Here is a 14,364-nt window from a genome sequence, read left to right as displayed (position 1 = left end):
GACCATACGAGGAAATTCCCCAAAATTCTGCAACACAAGTATAATGTCAGGAAAACTGGAAAATGCATTATCCGAATCTCTCCTGTTGCCTGTTACATACAATTAAACTAACATATAGTAGGAAAAAACACCACATATAAAAGAATGATTTGGACTAAAGTATGAATTTCGGCACTGTAATTTAGTGTTGTCAAAGCATCTTCATGCTCCAAAACAAAACCCTCCTGCGGCCTTGGGACATGCATGCATTATGTGGCTCTACAGTTAGTCCTGGACACATAAGAACAGGGAAAACAAAAATCTGATTATCAGTGTTCTTCTGTACCTCAAAGATTTCAAATCCAGCAATATCCAGAATTCCAATAAAAGACGCTCCCTGTCGTTTGGTCCTGTCCAAAGCTTTATTAATGCGGTGAACAAGCCAGCGGAAGAGGCGTTCATAGGTGGCCTTCGCCAAAGCTTCCACTGCAAAGTCTGCCTGAAAATCCAAACAGGAAAATTTATTTACCCTGGAAAAGTCATCAAAAGAACACAGACACAGATGTTATCACAAATAACTAACAGAGGACATTTAATGGAGTTAATACCACTGAGGAATGAAAACAACTGGTGGAAACAGCATGTAATTTGATTAGTGCTATGAAAAACTTGGTTTTAAACTGTTTCATAAAAAAAAAACTAAAGCTCTCTGCATGTTTGACACATACAATGACATTTAAGGATGAAACCAGCAGAAGGTCAAGGAAAAGTTTCTTCTATTCTACCACTGATTTTTACCATAGAAGAACACTGAATAGAGACAGTAGGCTTAAACAACATCAGCGGCAGTACACACTCTTCCCAATTTTCTTTATTGGGAGCTAATCAGGATGAGGTACAGTTTCACTTCACCTTCAAAGCACCAAAACTTACCTGTTCTTTGGTCTGGGCTTTCTGAACGTAGTCTCTGCCAACTTTGATGCGCGGCGTCAGTATGGCCCGGGTGAACTCCATGACGTTCATTCCCAGCAGATGGCAGAGTTTCTGTGCGACTGGAGAGCAAACTAGTAAATAGAAGCACTTCAATCCTCCCCGCTCTGCAGTGGCTAGCAGCATGGGTGACAGGAGCTACTGGCAAAGGCAGTCATGTGCCAGCTTCCCAGCTGAGCTGCCACTCGGAACAGCAGCTCGGGAGATGCGGGTGGGCCCTGTGGGCAGATCTACCCCACCCCAGCCCCCGCGGCGGGGCCTCTGTCCCAAAGGCCCGTGGATGGCTCTACAGAAGCAGACTCTACAGGACGCTGCTGACTTTCCTCCGGGGAGGGCCAAAACCACTAGATTTCATGAAATTGCAGGGAGTTCATTTAACAGCCCATAGCCCGCATACACGCATTCATTTTGCGACTTCGAGAGGGAACACTGATTTTCTCATCTCCAGAAAAAAAGCACAGTATGAGGACATCACACACCAACTCCATCGTACTAAGGGCTGCTTAAAAACCATGTTTCTGTTTAGGCAGGCATGCCAGTGTAATATTGCTGTTACAGATTACATCAAAATACATTGTTTAAACAGCTTAAAACATGGCTTTGTAATATTTTATACAGAACAACAATACAAGCAGCAGCTCACTTTAGACAGCATGAACTCTCCTGGTGTCACATTCATTACTTGAAATAATGAGTTACCCACACTATCGTTACATATTCTTGCTGCATCAATCTCTTTTTCTAAATACATTTTCCAGTAGGTTCAGTGTTTATGATTCCATACTTCTAAAAATGAAAGGGACACTAAAGGTATCTTTAGGTCTGGGTAAGTGTTGCCCTTTGGCAGGAAGCCCTCCACACTACCCAGTAAACATGTTAACCCCTTATCTTTGTAATCTGACAGGTTGTTGGTCCACTGTCGAAATTTAAAAAGTTATTTTTACAAATCAGCATTGGAAAATAGATTTTAATACCAATATATAAATAGCTTCCTCTGCTTTTTTTTTTTTTTTTTTTTATGGTACTAAAAACTTGCTCTTCTTGTTGAGATTCTCTGTCTGGCCATATATTCATTACAAGGGTTCATGAATCAACACACATCTTAAATCAGTGAAATTAGGGTAGCATCATAAATTGAGCACTCCTTTCACTTTAGCTACATACAGGAGCATTGTAATTGCTTTGAATGTAAAAATACACGTCAGAATAAACTTACAACCTTAGGTGTTAAGCAGCAAATGCTGTCAGGATCTTTAAAAAACCCAGCTTGAAAATATTAAGTAGCCATGAGCATCAACTTGGTACTGTGGCATAACACATATTATATACAGGATATTACAATTTTTTAGGGATGAGTGGGTTTTCCCTCCACATGAAGTACTCCAAACACTACACTCGGGTCCTCTTCCATGAAATGTAAGATGGAATTTACTGTCACTACTTTTCCAGTTTGTAATAAACCATAGCTTAGGTAATAATAATAACAATAAACCATAGTGGAGGTAATATTAAAAACCACATCCGGTTCAGACGCTGAAGGAGGATGCAGGAAGCATTTTAGAGGTTTGACTGAAGGAAACAAAACCATTTTGAAGTCAAAGATCTAAAACTTCTAAGTGTGGGATTGGTCCACGATGTTTCAGTTTGATTAATCTCGCACTTTAAAAAGTGAAATTCATCTTGTTCACTTATAACTGAGGAAGTTCCTTTTAAAAGATGTGATTGTAGAAAGCCCTGATACTTTGACTTTTATTTTATTACTAATGGCTTTTGGATATAAAATTCTGAATTATTAGAAAGTAAGAGATACTGAAAAGCTTGTATCACAGTTGAAGCACGAACCTCACGAAGCTGCTTATGAACCTCTGCCCTTTCAGCAGAAAGGCTTCTTCCAAATCTGGCAAACATTAAATGGTTCTCCAAATACAGCTCCTCACTCCTCTTCATCCATGAAGGATATATGGCTCTTTTGCCATCTCTTGTATCTATGCTTGAAACCAATATTTTTTTATACCTCTATTTATTATCTGTGGGGTAGAATTTGCTTCCCATATTATTTGAAATCCATGTTGTCTGGGTTCACACCTCCACTATCCACAAAAATTTCTTCCCATCTATGGGGACCCCAACCTGACCTATTGCAGACACATGCTGCTAAAGGAGGTGAGTCGCTATCAAGACACACTTAATTCTCTGGAGGACACTAGGGAAATCCATTATAGTGAGATGTGACAATACAGATGACAAGGGAGAGATTGATTCCAATCAGTGTCTTCAGAATGATACAAAGGCCACATAACCAAATAAAGTAATTTTTAAATATATGAGAACAGAAACATGCTTTAACTATGATCTGAGCTTTTCAGAATATTTGCTTTATCATTCAGAATTTTGTATCCAGTATTATAAATATCTAGTATTGTCAATATATTTATATCCAATATTATAATTCAGAATTCTATGTCCAAAAAACAATGGTAATACAAAAGTATGCAGTAAGGAAGTAATAAGCATCTGTATCTTTCTACATCGCGCCTCCTAAATTGACAGTGACTTAGCTGAGTTACCTAAGCTGGCACTAAAAGCCAAAAACGATCCTTCACCCAACCTTTTTTCCTCACTGAAAAACTCAAAGTGTCAACTGCCAGCCAAATGTCAAGTCAATGACTACTGAACTTTAATTCATACCTGCTTGCTGGAGTACTTTGGGCAGCAGGCCACCACCCTGAGAAATGACAAAAATTTTGGACACTGCAAGCAACCTACATGCACAGCAATTTAGGACAATTATGAAATGTGACACAAGCAAGAATATGAGTCATGACTGTGCAGCAGGTCCTGTAATGATGGTTCTTACCGCTCTTCTCACTGAAGTCAGTTCTCAAAGCTTTCTGTGAGAACATTTAAAAGGCTGATACTGAAGTACCAAATTAAAAACCTAGGATCTTCAGCAGCAGCTACCTTTTTTGTGAAGAAATACACTCCTCAAAATGCTGATCACATTACAGGTACTACTTGATAAATTAAATCTTAGTCATTCTACCATGCCACTTCAGAAATCAGATTTTTCTAAATGCAGCATTCTTATGTTCAGCCATTTCACTATGGAAGTTGGGCTTGGCCTCCAGGGCTCTTATCATTGGCAAGAAAACCGCTGTCAAGAACCAAAGAAAACAAACTGATTTAAGCATTCACTTTCTCCTAGTGCTTAAGACTTTGTAGATAGCAATAAATGAGACAACTGAAATACTTGTTCAAAGTTTAGAAGCAATGCAAACAACATAAATTCTATTGATGGATATTTAAATTTGTCTACATTATGAGAATGGAAGAGTTCTAATAATTTCCCGCTGACTACTACCACAACAGTCATGGCCTCTTTTTGGCACAGAATACTGTCAAGGAAGCTCAGAAGACTGCTCTGTACTTTTAAAGATATGCACTAAACAAACAGCAGGAAGAAAACTACAGCTCAAGTTAAGGGAAGTCACAAAAATGTGATCAACTTACCAGTGTTCTCTGGCATAGAAGCTTGATCGGTATTTCTCTCCTTCTTAAAGGAAATATTTCCAAATTGTAGCACTGAAGACACCACTTTCAGCATTGCTGTGTTAACAAAAGACATATGCAACAGTTTAATTGAAGAGGGCTCAGCTTAACAATTTTTTCTTTTATTACTTGTGTCACTTTCCTTCCAAATTCAGAGTATGAGTTGAGAAAGAAAATAAAGTTTGTAGTGTACTTTTGGGGCAAATGGCTTTAATTCAATTCTAGCTCATGTTAAGCAAACATTTGCTGCAGGCTGTCAAGACAATGAAGCAACATTAAGTCTGGTGATTAAACTAGCAAGCATGTGCACAAGAGATAAAAGTACACTTTAAAAATCCAAAAGACTCAGTAACTTACACAAGATCTCATCATGTGAAAATCCCATGATATGCATGGCTTCCATAGTCTCCTGAAAGTTATCCTTGTCTTGTTGCCCAGGAATAGGGATGTAGCCATTAGATAAAAATCTGTAATTATTAAATCCTTCAAGCAGCAAGTCAGCTGTATTGTGGGGAAGTGGAAGAGACAGAAAAATAAGCTGAAGAAATGCTGTTCACACCCACCTGTATTCTGTTCTCACTAAATGCGCAAGCTATGCTTTACAAAATTAGTTCCTGAAACATGGCTACAAGCCATTACATCAGCTTCTGAAACTCTAAAAATGAGCGTACCTTAAAAGCTGAAGCCAGATTCCCAGCATCTCTATCTGTAGCAACCTACATTGGCTCTTTAATGCATTAAGCCTGTAAACAGAATGTTACTCAACTCATATCCAGCATAATCTCAAATCCCCATGTGGAATATCCTAAAAGAAGTATCTCTATTGAAAGGTAACAGACACAGGCAAAAATGAAGTTAGGTATTGATGAGAACCATGTCAAGAATGCTAAACACAGGCTTAACTAATACAGAAGGAGAAAGAGTGGATCAACTCTCTGAAGCCTGTACCTTCACATGGTTACATTTATCACAACCTAACAGGAATTCCCCCTTACCAAGGGAAAAAAAAAAAAAGAAGGTAACCAACATAGTACTGCAATGGCTGAAGAAAGCTGCAGGGTTTCCTCATGTTTTTATAAATCGGCCGCTTTTCTACCCACTTTGAAGGCATGGTCCCGAACAGATACGGCTGTCCCTGCTCACCAGGTTTGTTATTTATCAGTTGAGAGTGCTGCAATTTCAATCCAGTGACTCCCAGCCAGAGGCTGCCCAAATTGCACTTTGTCATGTAGGAGCCATTTGCTTGAAATGCAACAGTTGCCTGACAGCATACTTGATAAAACACGGCAGTGGTTTTGAAACAAAGCCACCTGGCTTTTCATTCTTCTTTTAAAACTCACTGTTATCAAGACCAAAAAATAGTTCAAACTCAACTTTGTTAACACTGAAATAATAAACGCGCCACACAGAAGCAACAGGTTTACAAACTGAGGTTCTCAACTTACACTTCAGGTGCTCTCCTGCTCCAGCTAGTAGTTGATAGAAGATATGAAATGTTCGCTCATCTTTAGCCTGACGAACAGCACGAGACTTTTCCAACAAGTCTGATTATAACTAGTCAAGGATCTTTTACAATTTTTAGTTAAAAACATCCAATACAAACAAAACTTTCAAAGCAGGCTATATAAATCAAAGACCAAATAGAACTTCAATGGTAATGACAGGACTATGACCAATATAAACTTTCAGTACCTTTAAATGAGAGATATCAAATGCAGACTGGCAGAAGCCCACATCTAATTCCAGCAAACTCATTTCTTGGATATCGACTGCATTTCCCTGCTACATGCAGCCAACAATTGTCTGTAATGGATCAGCTGAAGTCTTCAGTGAGAGACAGAGCTGGCCATTCTTTTTCAATCACTTTATTAAGGTCATAGCTGAGCTCTTAGTACCAAAAACCCAGCAGCTGCTGAAGTCAAAAGTACTTACCTGAAGTGCAGTTGTCATTTCTCTCAAGCACTGCATTTTTACATACAATCTTTACTACCTTTAAACAGGTTCCAAATTCAATTTGTGCAGGCAGATAGTGTCTAATAAGCTGCTCTAAGATGTAAAGTTATTTAATTCTTTATTTCTTCATATTCCATATTGTGAAACAAATGTTGGACAGCAATTTGAAGTGGCACAGGTAACAAGCAAGGGTTGCAATGAATAAAAAATTCCCTAAGAGGTAAGTCCTCCTGTTTTCATAGAGCTCTAGGCAAAGCAATTCATCTGAACTTTCATAAAAGCAAAAATTTCCTTCATTCTTGTGCTGAATGAAAAAAATAATTTATCATTAAAGCGTATTTTGAATAATCATAGATCTTTCCCAGCCTTATTGGGAAATTATATTTTGTGACAGTTCCAAACTTTCACTGCACTTAATCAGTTTAACTCACAGCAACAGAATGAAAGCTGTGAATGAATGCAGCACTGTTTATGATTAATACTCACATGCCATTGTTTACCAAGACTTCCAATTTCATAATTTTATGATCACCCTATTGCTATTCCCCCAGAAAACAGGCTAAACAAACTAAAAACCAAACATTTACACACATTAATTTTAGTATAAAGAAAACAACTTTAGAGAAAGGCTTTCAATGCAAGTACAAGTATTTTTACTTGTTCTTACACAATCATAAATAAAAACGAATCCTAAAAGTTAAAACTGAATTAGGCTTCAGTATTAATTGCTAGTAGGTCTTATGTTACTGAACCTACACTGGTACCTAGAAGGCCTAAGGAAACAGAAGGTGTCTCTGCACTTCCAGCTTTATCACTTTATAATGAGCACCACCCTCCTTCCAGGCAGAAGAGCTGCCTCTGCAGTGCTGAGGAGAGTGATGAGAGCAAAACCAAGCTTTTGGCACAACACAGCAGCTCAGCTTCTAAGTAAGAAGGCTTTTTTTTCCTGGAAATAAATGTTCATAGAGCAAGCACACTTTAAATGGTTTCCCTGTTTTGCATATCCTGGTTTTAAGGCTAGTCTGAAAATCCAGCTTCAGAGTGCTAAATTTTGGGGGATCTGATTTCTAAGCATGAGGAAGCACACTGACTTTGCGATATTTGATCGGCTATTTTGAAACAAAGGAAGACATGGATGTTGTCAAAGGAATGCAGAAATGTGGTAACCTTCCACTGCATTCCACTGAATTCTAAGCAAAACAATGGGGAAACTTGCATTTTACAATGATGTGGCATGAAGTAGGATACATGTCTCAATGTTGGCCCCAACAATATAACCAGTAACATCAAAGTTAATCCTAATGAACTTGCCCTGCAAAGAAAAGATTTATTTTTTGTAATTACTGATTAAGACAACAATGCTATCTATAAAAAAACATAATGCTACTTGCATTCCTAGAACAAGCATTTTACACAAGCTCAAATGAAAACTTTTCAGTGCGCTTAGTCATGATTTGAATGGAATATGTTATGCTGCACACAAACACTTTCTAAATATTAAAGAACTAGTATTCTAGATATGTTTGTAATCCAGACTTATGAAAAACTTTTCTGAAAATGAAGCTCAGTTTCTCACATTGACAAAACATGCTGTCTAGGGCTGATAGCAACACTGAGATTTTAAGTGCATCTATTTCTATATGAAACTTATTGGTGTTTTATCTGCAGTCACCCTGAATCTCAGTGTGCTGCCCAGCCCATCACACTTCTACATCCATTTCCAAAACCAGGATGGCTGCTATCTGCATGGCCTCTCTTTTCCAGCACTTGGTAAAGAAAGGACTAAGAGAGACAATATACCCATTTCTTCCACATACATCTCCTTTTCTCCACGAAGGACCAAATAAAGAGCACACTTCCCACACACAGAGCAGCTCTTGGAAAGAAAGTGGCTGCAAGTGGATATATTATACCAGTTTTAAGCCACATCAGTTCCCCACTCTGATCTGTCACTTGGCTACGAACATTCCCAACAGGACGAGAGGCGGTGGCTCGGAGCTGGACCACCTCGAACAGCACCATTACTGTATTTCCAGTTGGTGCTCATGAAACTGTTAGGTATTCCCCTGGTTGCAAACATGTGAGGAAACTACTGGGAATACCCACTGACTACACTGGGCTCTCCATTTTCATTTCATCCAGTTTCTACAGTCCTCTATCCACATACAAAGGTTCTGGAGATCAGGGAGCAAGCATCACGGCAGTTTGTCTAAGTACTTCTTTTGATGGTATCTGCACAAAGTCACCTACTAATATCTTTTGCAAAGGCCTTCTAAAAGCACTCTTACAATCACTACCCAAATTCTCACTTACCTCAAGTCTGACTGACTAGTGCTATTAGTACGTTATAAGTGAATTCCTGTTTGGCAGATCCATTCAGCTCTGGGACTGTACTATTAATTTTCATATTAAATATTCTACTCTACAAGCCTGTAGAATATACATATTCTAGCAATGGCTTGACCTAGTAGGTGCATATTGGGGGGTATATTGCCATGCTGCAGACATAGGTCTGAACAAACTGATGCAGTAATTTGAACTACTGCAACTCCTAACCAGAACACCCTACCCTTCTCAACTTCAGTGATAAAACCTAATCATGTCAAAAAGATTTGTGTGCACAAGAGTGACCAAGCTTCTCCCCCCAGCCACATCTGTGAAGCCAGAGAAAGGTACAACCTACCTACTGACCTTATCTTGACTTAGTCTCAAGCAAAGCAACTGCTCCATGGTTGTGGCTATACATTTTCAACTCAAAGTGGTTTCTCCAAGGTTCAAGAAAACTGGTGGAATACTTTAAATTAGCTTCAATGGTTACTCCCTACTGCTTAACCTGAATTTTGTTTGGAAAGCCAGTGGCACTAAAATGACTCTGCCAAGGAACGAGGTTTATTTTCCAGCAAACCCTGTCAGGGACCGACACTAAAACTCAGTTTTCTGAGTATGAAGAAACAGAACACTCTAAGCTCAGCTTGTAATTGAAGCATTTATACTTTTTGCTCAGTAACAATCCTAGAAAGCTATAAATATAGCTGCTACAAAGAATGAACGAACAATTTACTGAAATTCAGTCAATAGACTACATATCCAACGCCTGTGTCAGCACTAGCATGTCAAGAATGGCAGCTAAGCACTTTTAACCCAGAACAGTAAGACAGAGACTTCTTAGAATGACATGGCTTGAATGGGCCATGTTAAAATGTAAAACCAAAACACAAAGCATTACGTAAGGTCTAGTCAGTGGCTTTTTCTGATATCATTCAGAACCACTTCACTTTGTTTCACTCTTAGAAGTTATTTAATTTCTGCTATCAAGTTATCAGTCCCATGAAGAAAAATCATTGAGAGGAAGTGCAGTCATTAAACAAGCTGACACATCAGAAGAGGGGACCTACATGCTCCCTGCTTCAAAGTTCAGTCATCCCTGAAGTCTGTACTAGAGACCTATTTCATCTTCTGAAAAACAAAGTATTAATACATCTTTTTAGCTAGCGCTGGCAAATCTTGCTATGAAATCTTTAATTTATCAGTTACAGACCGTAGTGGTGGTCATCTAACAACTGAATTCTGTTTACACTATCATTACAGCACTAAGTACATGGCTTTCTGAACACCACATCAGAAGCAAGCACTTAGTTCTGCAGTATGAACCCAGCAAGTCGACTCCCCTATCCACTGCAAACTAGAGACTTTATTTCCTGAAACACAAGAGGACACTGCCTTTAGTAGAAGAAAAAAAAAAAAAAAAAGAAAAAAATTAATTGATTTGACACTAGCCTTATTTCAGTCCTATCTGGTATTATCAGCAAGTAGGGAACAGGCTGGCATCCTCAGGCTGCATGGTGAAGACCATCAAGCCTGTACGGGCTGAACACCACCACTTCTCACTTTGTGGGAGGATATATATTTAAGTCAGGTTTTAAAATAGTTATTACTAAAGATTATTTTTTCTGCATGAGATGACACCATCTGGAATGCATTATACTTGCTCCTTTATAAAAATAGAGCTGGAGCTATCTGAGTGATTATGTTCATGATGGCAATGCAGACTTCTATAATACAAACCAGATGCTAACATCTTTTAGGAAAAAAGTATCCTCATTAAATTAGTAGTCTTCAATGGATTCAAGACATGTAACAAAGTAGAATTATTGCACAGTGAAACCTGTTGATGATATAAATCCTATACCCAACATATATAAGCATAAAGAAATACTGTAAATAATATGGTTATAAAAATATCAAAGTTGAATTTCTACAGTACTCTGCTGCTCTTGATTGAAAAGGCTAAGGGATTTAGTCATACAGTCTTCCCGAGTCATCCCTGGAGCCAAGTTCATCCATTATAAATCCAAGCAACTGTTGAAACATCAAGGCAGCCAAGAAATCTTTCATTTGTTCTGTAAATTTTAGTTTTGTTCTCACAAGAAAAGATTTAATACCTCCTATACTGTTTTAAAGTTGTACCAAAACCATCTTTCCCCTGAAATAGGATATGGCTTTTTTTTTTTCCTTCAAAGGAAAGGAAGTTTTAAGCAGTGGTAAACAGCTATTCACCCCAAGTTCCACCACTATTTTTAAAACAGTGGAACAGGTCAAAAGTGGTTATCTGACACCAAAATAGTACACGAACAGAGGGCACTGACCCAACAAAAATACCAACCAGATACAAGAGTGCCCAACACCTCGAATAAATCATAGTGTCTTTTTGCCTCTCCTTCAATAAAACAGACAGGAAGACATGGAAATTTTGAGAGGTTTTTATACGCAATTTTTGTGGGGTTTTTTTACAAGTTGAGGATGTTCTCCCTAAACCAATCAATTGATAAAGTCATAGCTATTGTCCAGAAGACTATATGTTTAGCCAAATTCTTTCATAGTTAGTAGTAGTTCAGCAGCAGTTTGTGCATGCAAGCCACGGTTTAGCTCTACGGCACGGTTATATTTGTTGATGACCACTATGAACACTATTGTCACTTCAAAGATGGCTGAAGTTAGAAACTGGATAAAATTAAAATAAGTTTTGCCAAGAGCCAGTGAGAATGCATCTTCAGTGACCCCAACACAATGCAGAAAGCATTGTAAGAGAACCTGAATTCATGGAGGAAAGAGAACAACGAAAGCTTCTGGTACTAATTAGATAAATTCCTAAGGGAATTTTCCCATAAGCAGTAATTGAGATTTACATATTCTAAAGAGAAAAGGAGTAACTCACAAAGCGGGAAGAGTTGTCATTTTTCACTGTCTTTGCATTCCCAAAGGATTCCAGAATGGGATTTGCCTGAAGAAGCTGACGTTCCAGCTCCCCCTAAAAACCACACAAACACAAAAATAAACATTAGACATTAGCACAACGCACATGCAATTAAGAGGTCCTATATTCTGCTTCTTCCTGACAGTCATTCTACCCAAGCTGTGGCAGTGATATCACCTTCAGAAAGGCGATATTTTTCCCTCGCTTCTAAATCCACTGATAGTCTCCTCCATCCAATGAAGAACGTGCTTCTTTCAGGTTGTTGGTTGGGTTGTGGTTTTTTTTTGTTGGTCTTTTTTCAAAACACACACACATACAAACACAAACGGAGCAGTGACCAAATAGGACTTAATGGATGTGGGGGAAAAAAAAAAAAAAAAAAAAAAAAAAAAAAAAAAATCACTGAACATGAAAAAGAAAATTCACATTTAGAGCTAATGAAATCAGTCACAGACTTTGAGTGCTTAAGAGGAAAAATTTATTTAACTGTTTTAAGATTTTAGCGCAAGGTTATTCTTGTTTAGTGATTTGACAATAGAGCTACTTTGGAATCCCTATTTTCAAACTTACTTTCAAATCAGTGAAATACTGACTTTCAAACAGCCAGATATTCATAGCATTGCAACATCTCTGACCCGAATGCACTTGAGAAGCATGCCAGAATGGCATAATGGGAACTGAGCAACACCAAATACAAAGATCATTTTCAAGTTGCTCAATTCAGCCAACATTGCTCAGTATGTTTAATGTTTTTAAACATTTCTTTAAGTTCAAGCCAATTGATGTAGAAATCAAAGTATTTATCTTAAGGAAATTGCACAACAGCTTTTACAATTGATGTCTGTGAGGCGGTCTGGTAACAAAAGTCTGTGCTGTTTCCATAAGCCCAGAAAGTATGTATGCACATCAGAAAATATGATATTGTCTTCCCACTCTGAAGGATGGTTTAAAGGAAAAAAAAAAAAGTGAAGTTGTCTGGAACATAGTCTCAAAAACTGACTTTTGTGTTCATAAACCTGCTTTTTCCAATTATTTATAGCATAGATTAATAAAGGCCCCAGACTGAGCATCAAAGAATGGGAAACTTAAGGCTTCCACAACGTCAGTTTTTACACAGGCATTTTAAAAATTCACTAGTTAACACCTAAAAGAGGCTTTTATTTCTATAATGTAATATATTCCAAGTTCTCTTGGAAACTAATGGATGCTTGTTCTTTAATGTGACCTCAAGTTATCTGCTTAAAACTTGTTTACTTCCAAATATATTCCCTTCGGAACCATATATTCTCTGAATTCTGAAGTAACTAAAAAAATAAATGTGTGTCTTAGCCCAGAGCACACTAAGCACTACTCAGGCCACAGTGCCTATGCACTCTATGTTAGGGTCTGCCAACATTAAAAGTGCTCCTGAGAACGGCAAATTGGCAAAAAAATCCGTAATTGGAGGGAAAACTAGATCCCCATCATAACCACTATATGCACGTCTGTGATTTATATTCTAAAGGTTTCCTGTATAAATGCATCAGATAGGGGGAAAGCATTTGCTCACACCATTCCTCCCGTTCCCCTCTCCCAACCACGCTGTCAGCTCCTGTTAAGACATCAAGTATAAAAATGAGAAGCTTGCTTACCATGCTGTACACAGCTTGAAATAAACCACATTACGTATATTAAATGCAGCAAGCATGTCACAGCTTACATTTCAAATTCCAGCTATTCTGGAAAAGAAAGCATGCCGGCTTCAAAATTTGACTCCTCCACAGAATATCACCGTGCCACTTGAAAGCATCTCACTGCAGGCACGATTCATCCATGCTTTAAAGTGCTTCCATGTACCACAACCTTAATTTGGTTTTGCGCAGAGGAACTTCTGCGATGCATTGTAAAATTGTTTTACTCAAATTCTCCAATTGAATGCAAGAAGTTAAGCAGCTCATTTTTACAATCATCGCTGAGGATTTGAAGAAACATTCAGCTGGGTGCTCAGATGTGGGTGAAAGCCGTGAGAACAGAGGGCTGAGCCTTGCCAGCCCCTGTGGTTTGCACTTGCAAGTAGACTTGTCGTAGCAATCACTAAGAAACAGCAAACCTCTCACTCTGTGTTAAACATTCTGGTTTAGTAGTTTTCATTTACAGATGGACTGCTTTACAGTCAGAAAACAATTCTCGTTTTTAGAAGCGTTCCAGTGTTTTGGAAAGAGTATAAATTTGGCCTATAGGCATATCTCCTGCATAGGCATCTAAGCAGAACTTGGAAAAAGCAGTATCACAGTATTGTGGAAAAAGTGAAGTCATGCAATATTTCATGCAGGGTAACACTAAGATAAGGACAGGTTATTGTCTCAGTTTCAGAAAAACCAGCATCCCAGTGATTCAGTTCGGCATGAAGCCTGGGTGAGGCAGGGAAAACTACATGCTACTCACATACAACAGGGATCCACTCTGTAGTTCAAAATGACATTGAAACAGAAATGTTAATGATTACAGTTTATGCAATATCAACACTTCTGAATTAGCATGTTTCCACTGATACATTTAAAAAGATTACCAACAAAAGGTTTATTTCAACCCTGACATGATCACTCTAAGCAAAAGGAGGGTTAAAATAAACACTGCTCCATCTATTTTTGGAACAGAAA

At 38.2% G+C, this 14,364-nt stretch overlaps 1 protein-coding gene across 6 annotated transcripts in view; it reads right to left on the bottom strand.

Moving 5' to 3' along the window:
- MYH10 (myosin heavy chain 10) overlaps positions 1–14,364 on the bottom strand; it is a 104,062-nt gene that overhangs the window by 32,255 nt on the left and 57,443 nt on the right. For 5 of the 6 annotated variants that reach the window (XM_032992093.2, XM_042802728.1, XM_042802727.1 and 2 more), the window contains 7 exons: positions 11,687–11,779; positions 7,720–7,783; positions 5,964–6,062; positions 4,876–5,019; positions 4,480–4,575; positions 913–1,031; positions 326–478 (listed from right to left, as the gene is read on the bottom strand). In XM_032992093.2, coding sequence (XP_032847984.2) covers positions 326–478; positions 913–1,031; positions 4,480–4,575; positions 4,876–5,019; positions 5,964–6,062; positions 7,720–7,783; positions 11,687–11,779 — 768 coding nt within the window. Of the gene's footprint in view, positions 1–325; positions 479–912; positions 1,032–4,479; positions 4,576–4,875; positions 5,020–5,189; positions 5,363–5,963; positions 6,063–7,719; positions 7,784–11,686; positions 11,780–14,364 lie in introns of those variants that run through there. The other variant, XM_032992099.2, reaches the window with a different exon arrangement.

The sequence above is a fragment of the Tyto alba genome, unplaced genomic scaffold, assembly GCF_018691265.1.
Source record: "Tyto alba isolate M040663 unplaced genomic scaffold, T.alba_DEE_v4.0 Super-Scaffold_39, whole genome shotgun sequence".
Taxonomy (NCBI): Eukaryota; Metazoa; Chordata; class Aves; order Strigiformes; family Tytonidae; genus Tyto; species Tyto alba.
Note: the sequence above shows the minus strand (reverse complement) of the source record. Positions and strands in the feature narration are given on the sequence as shown.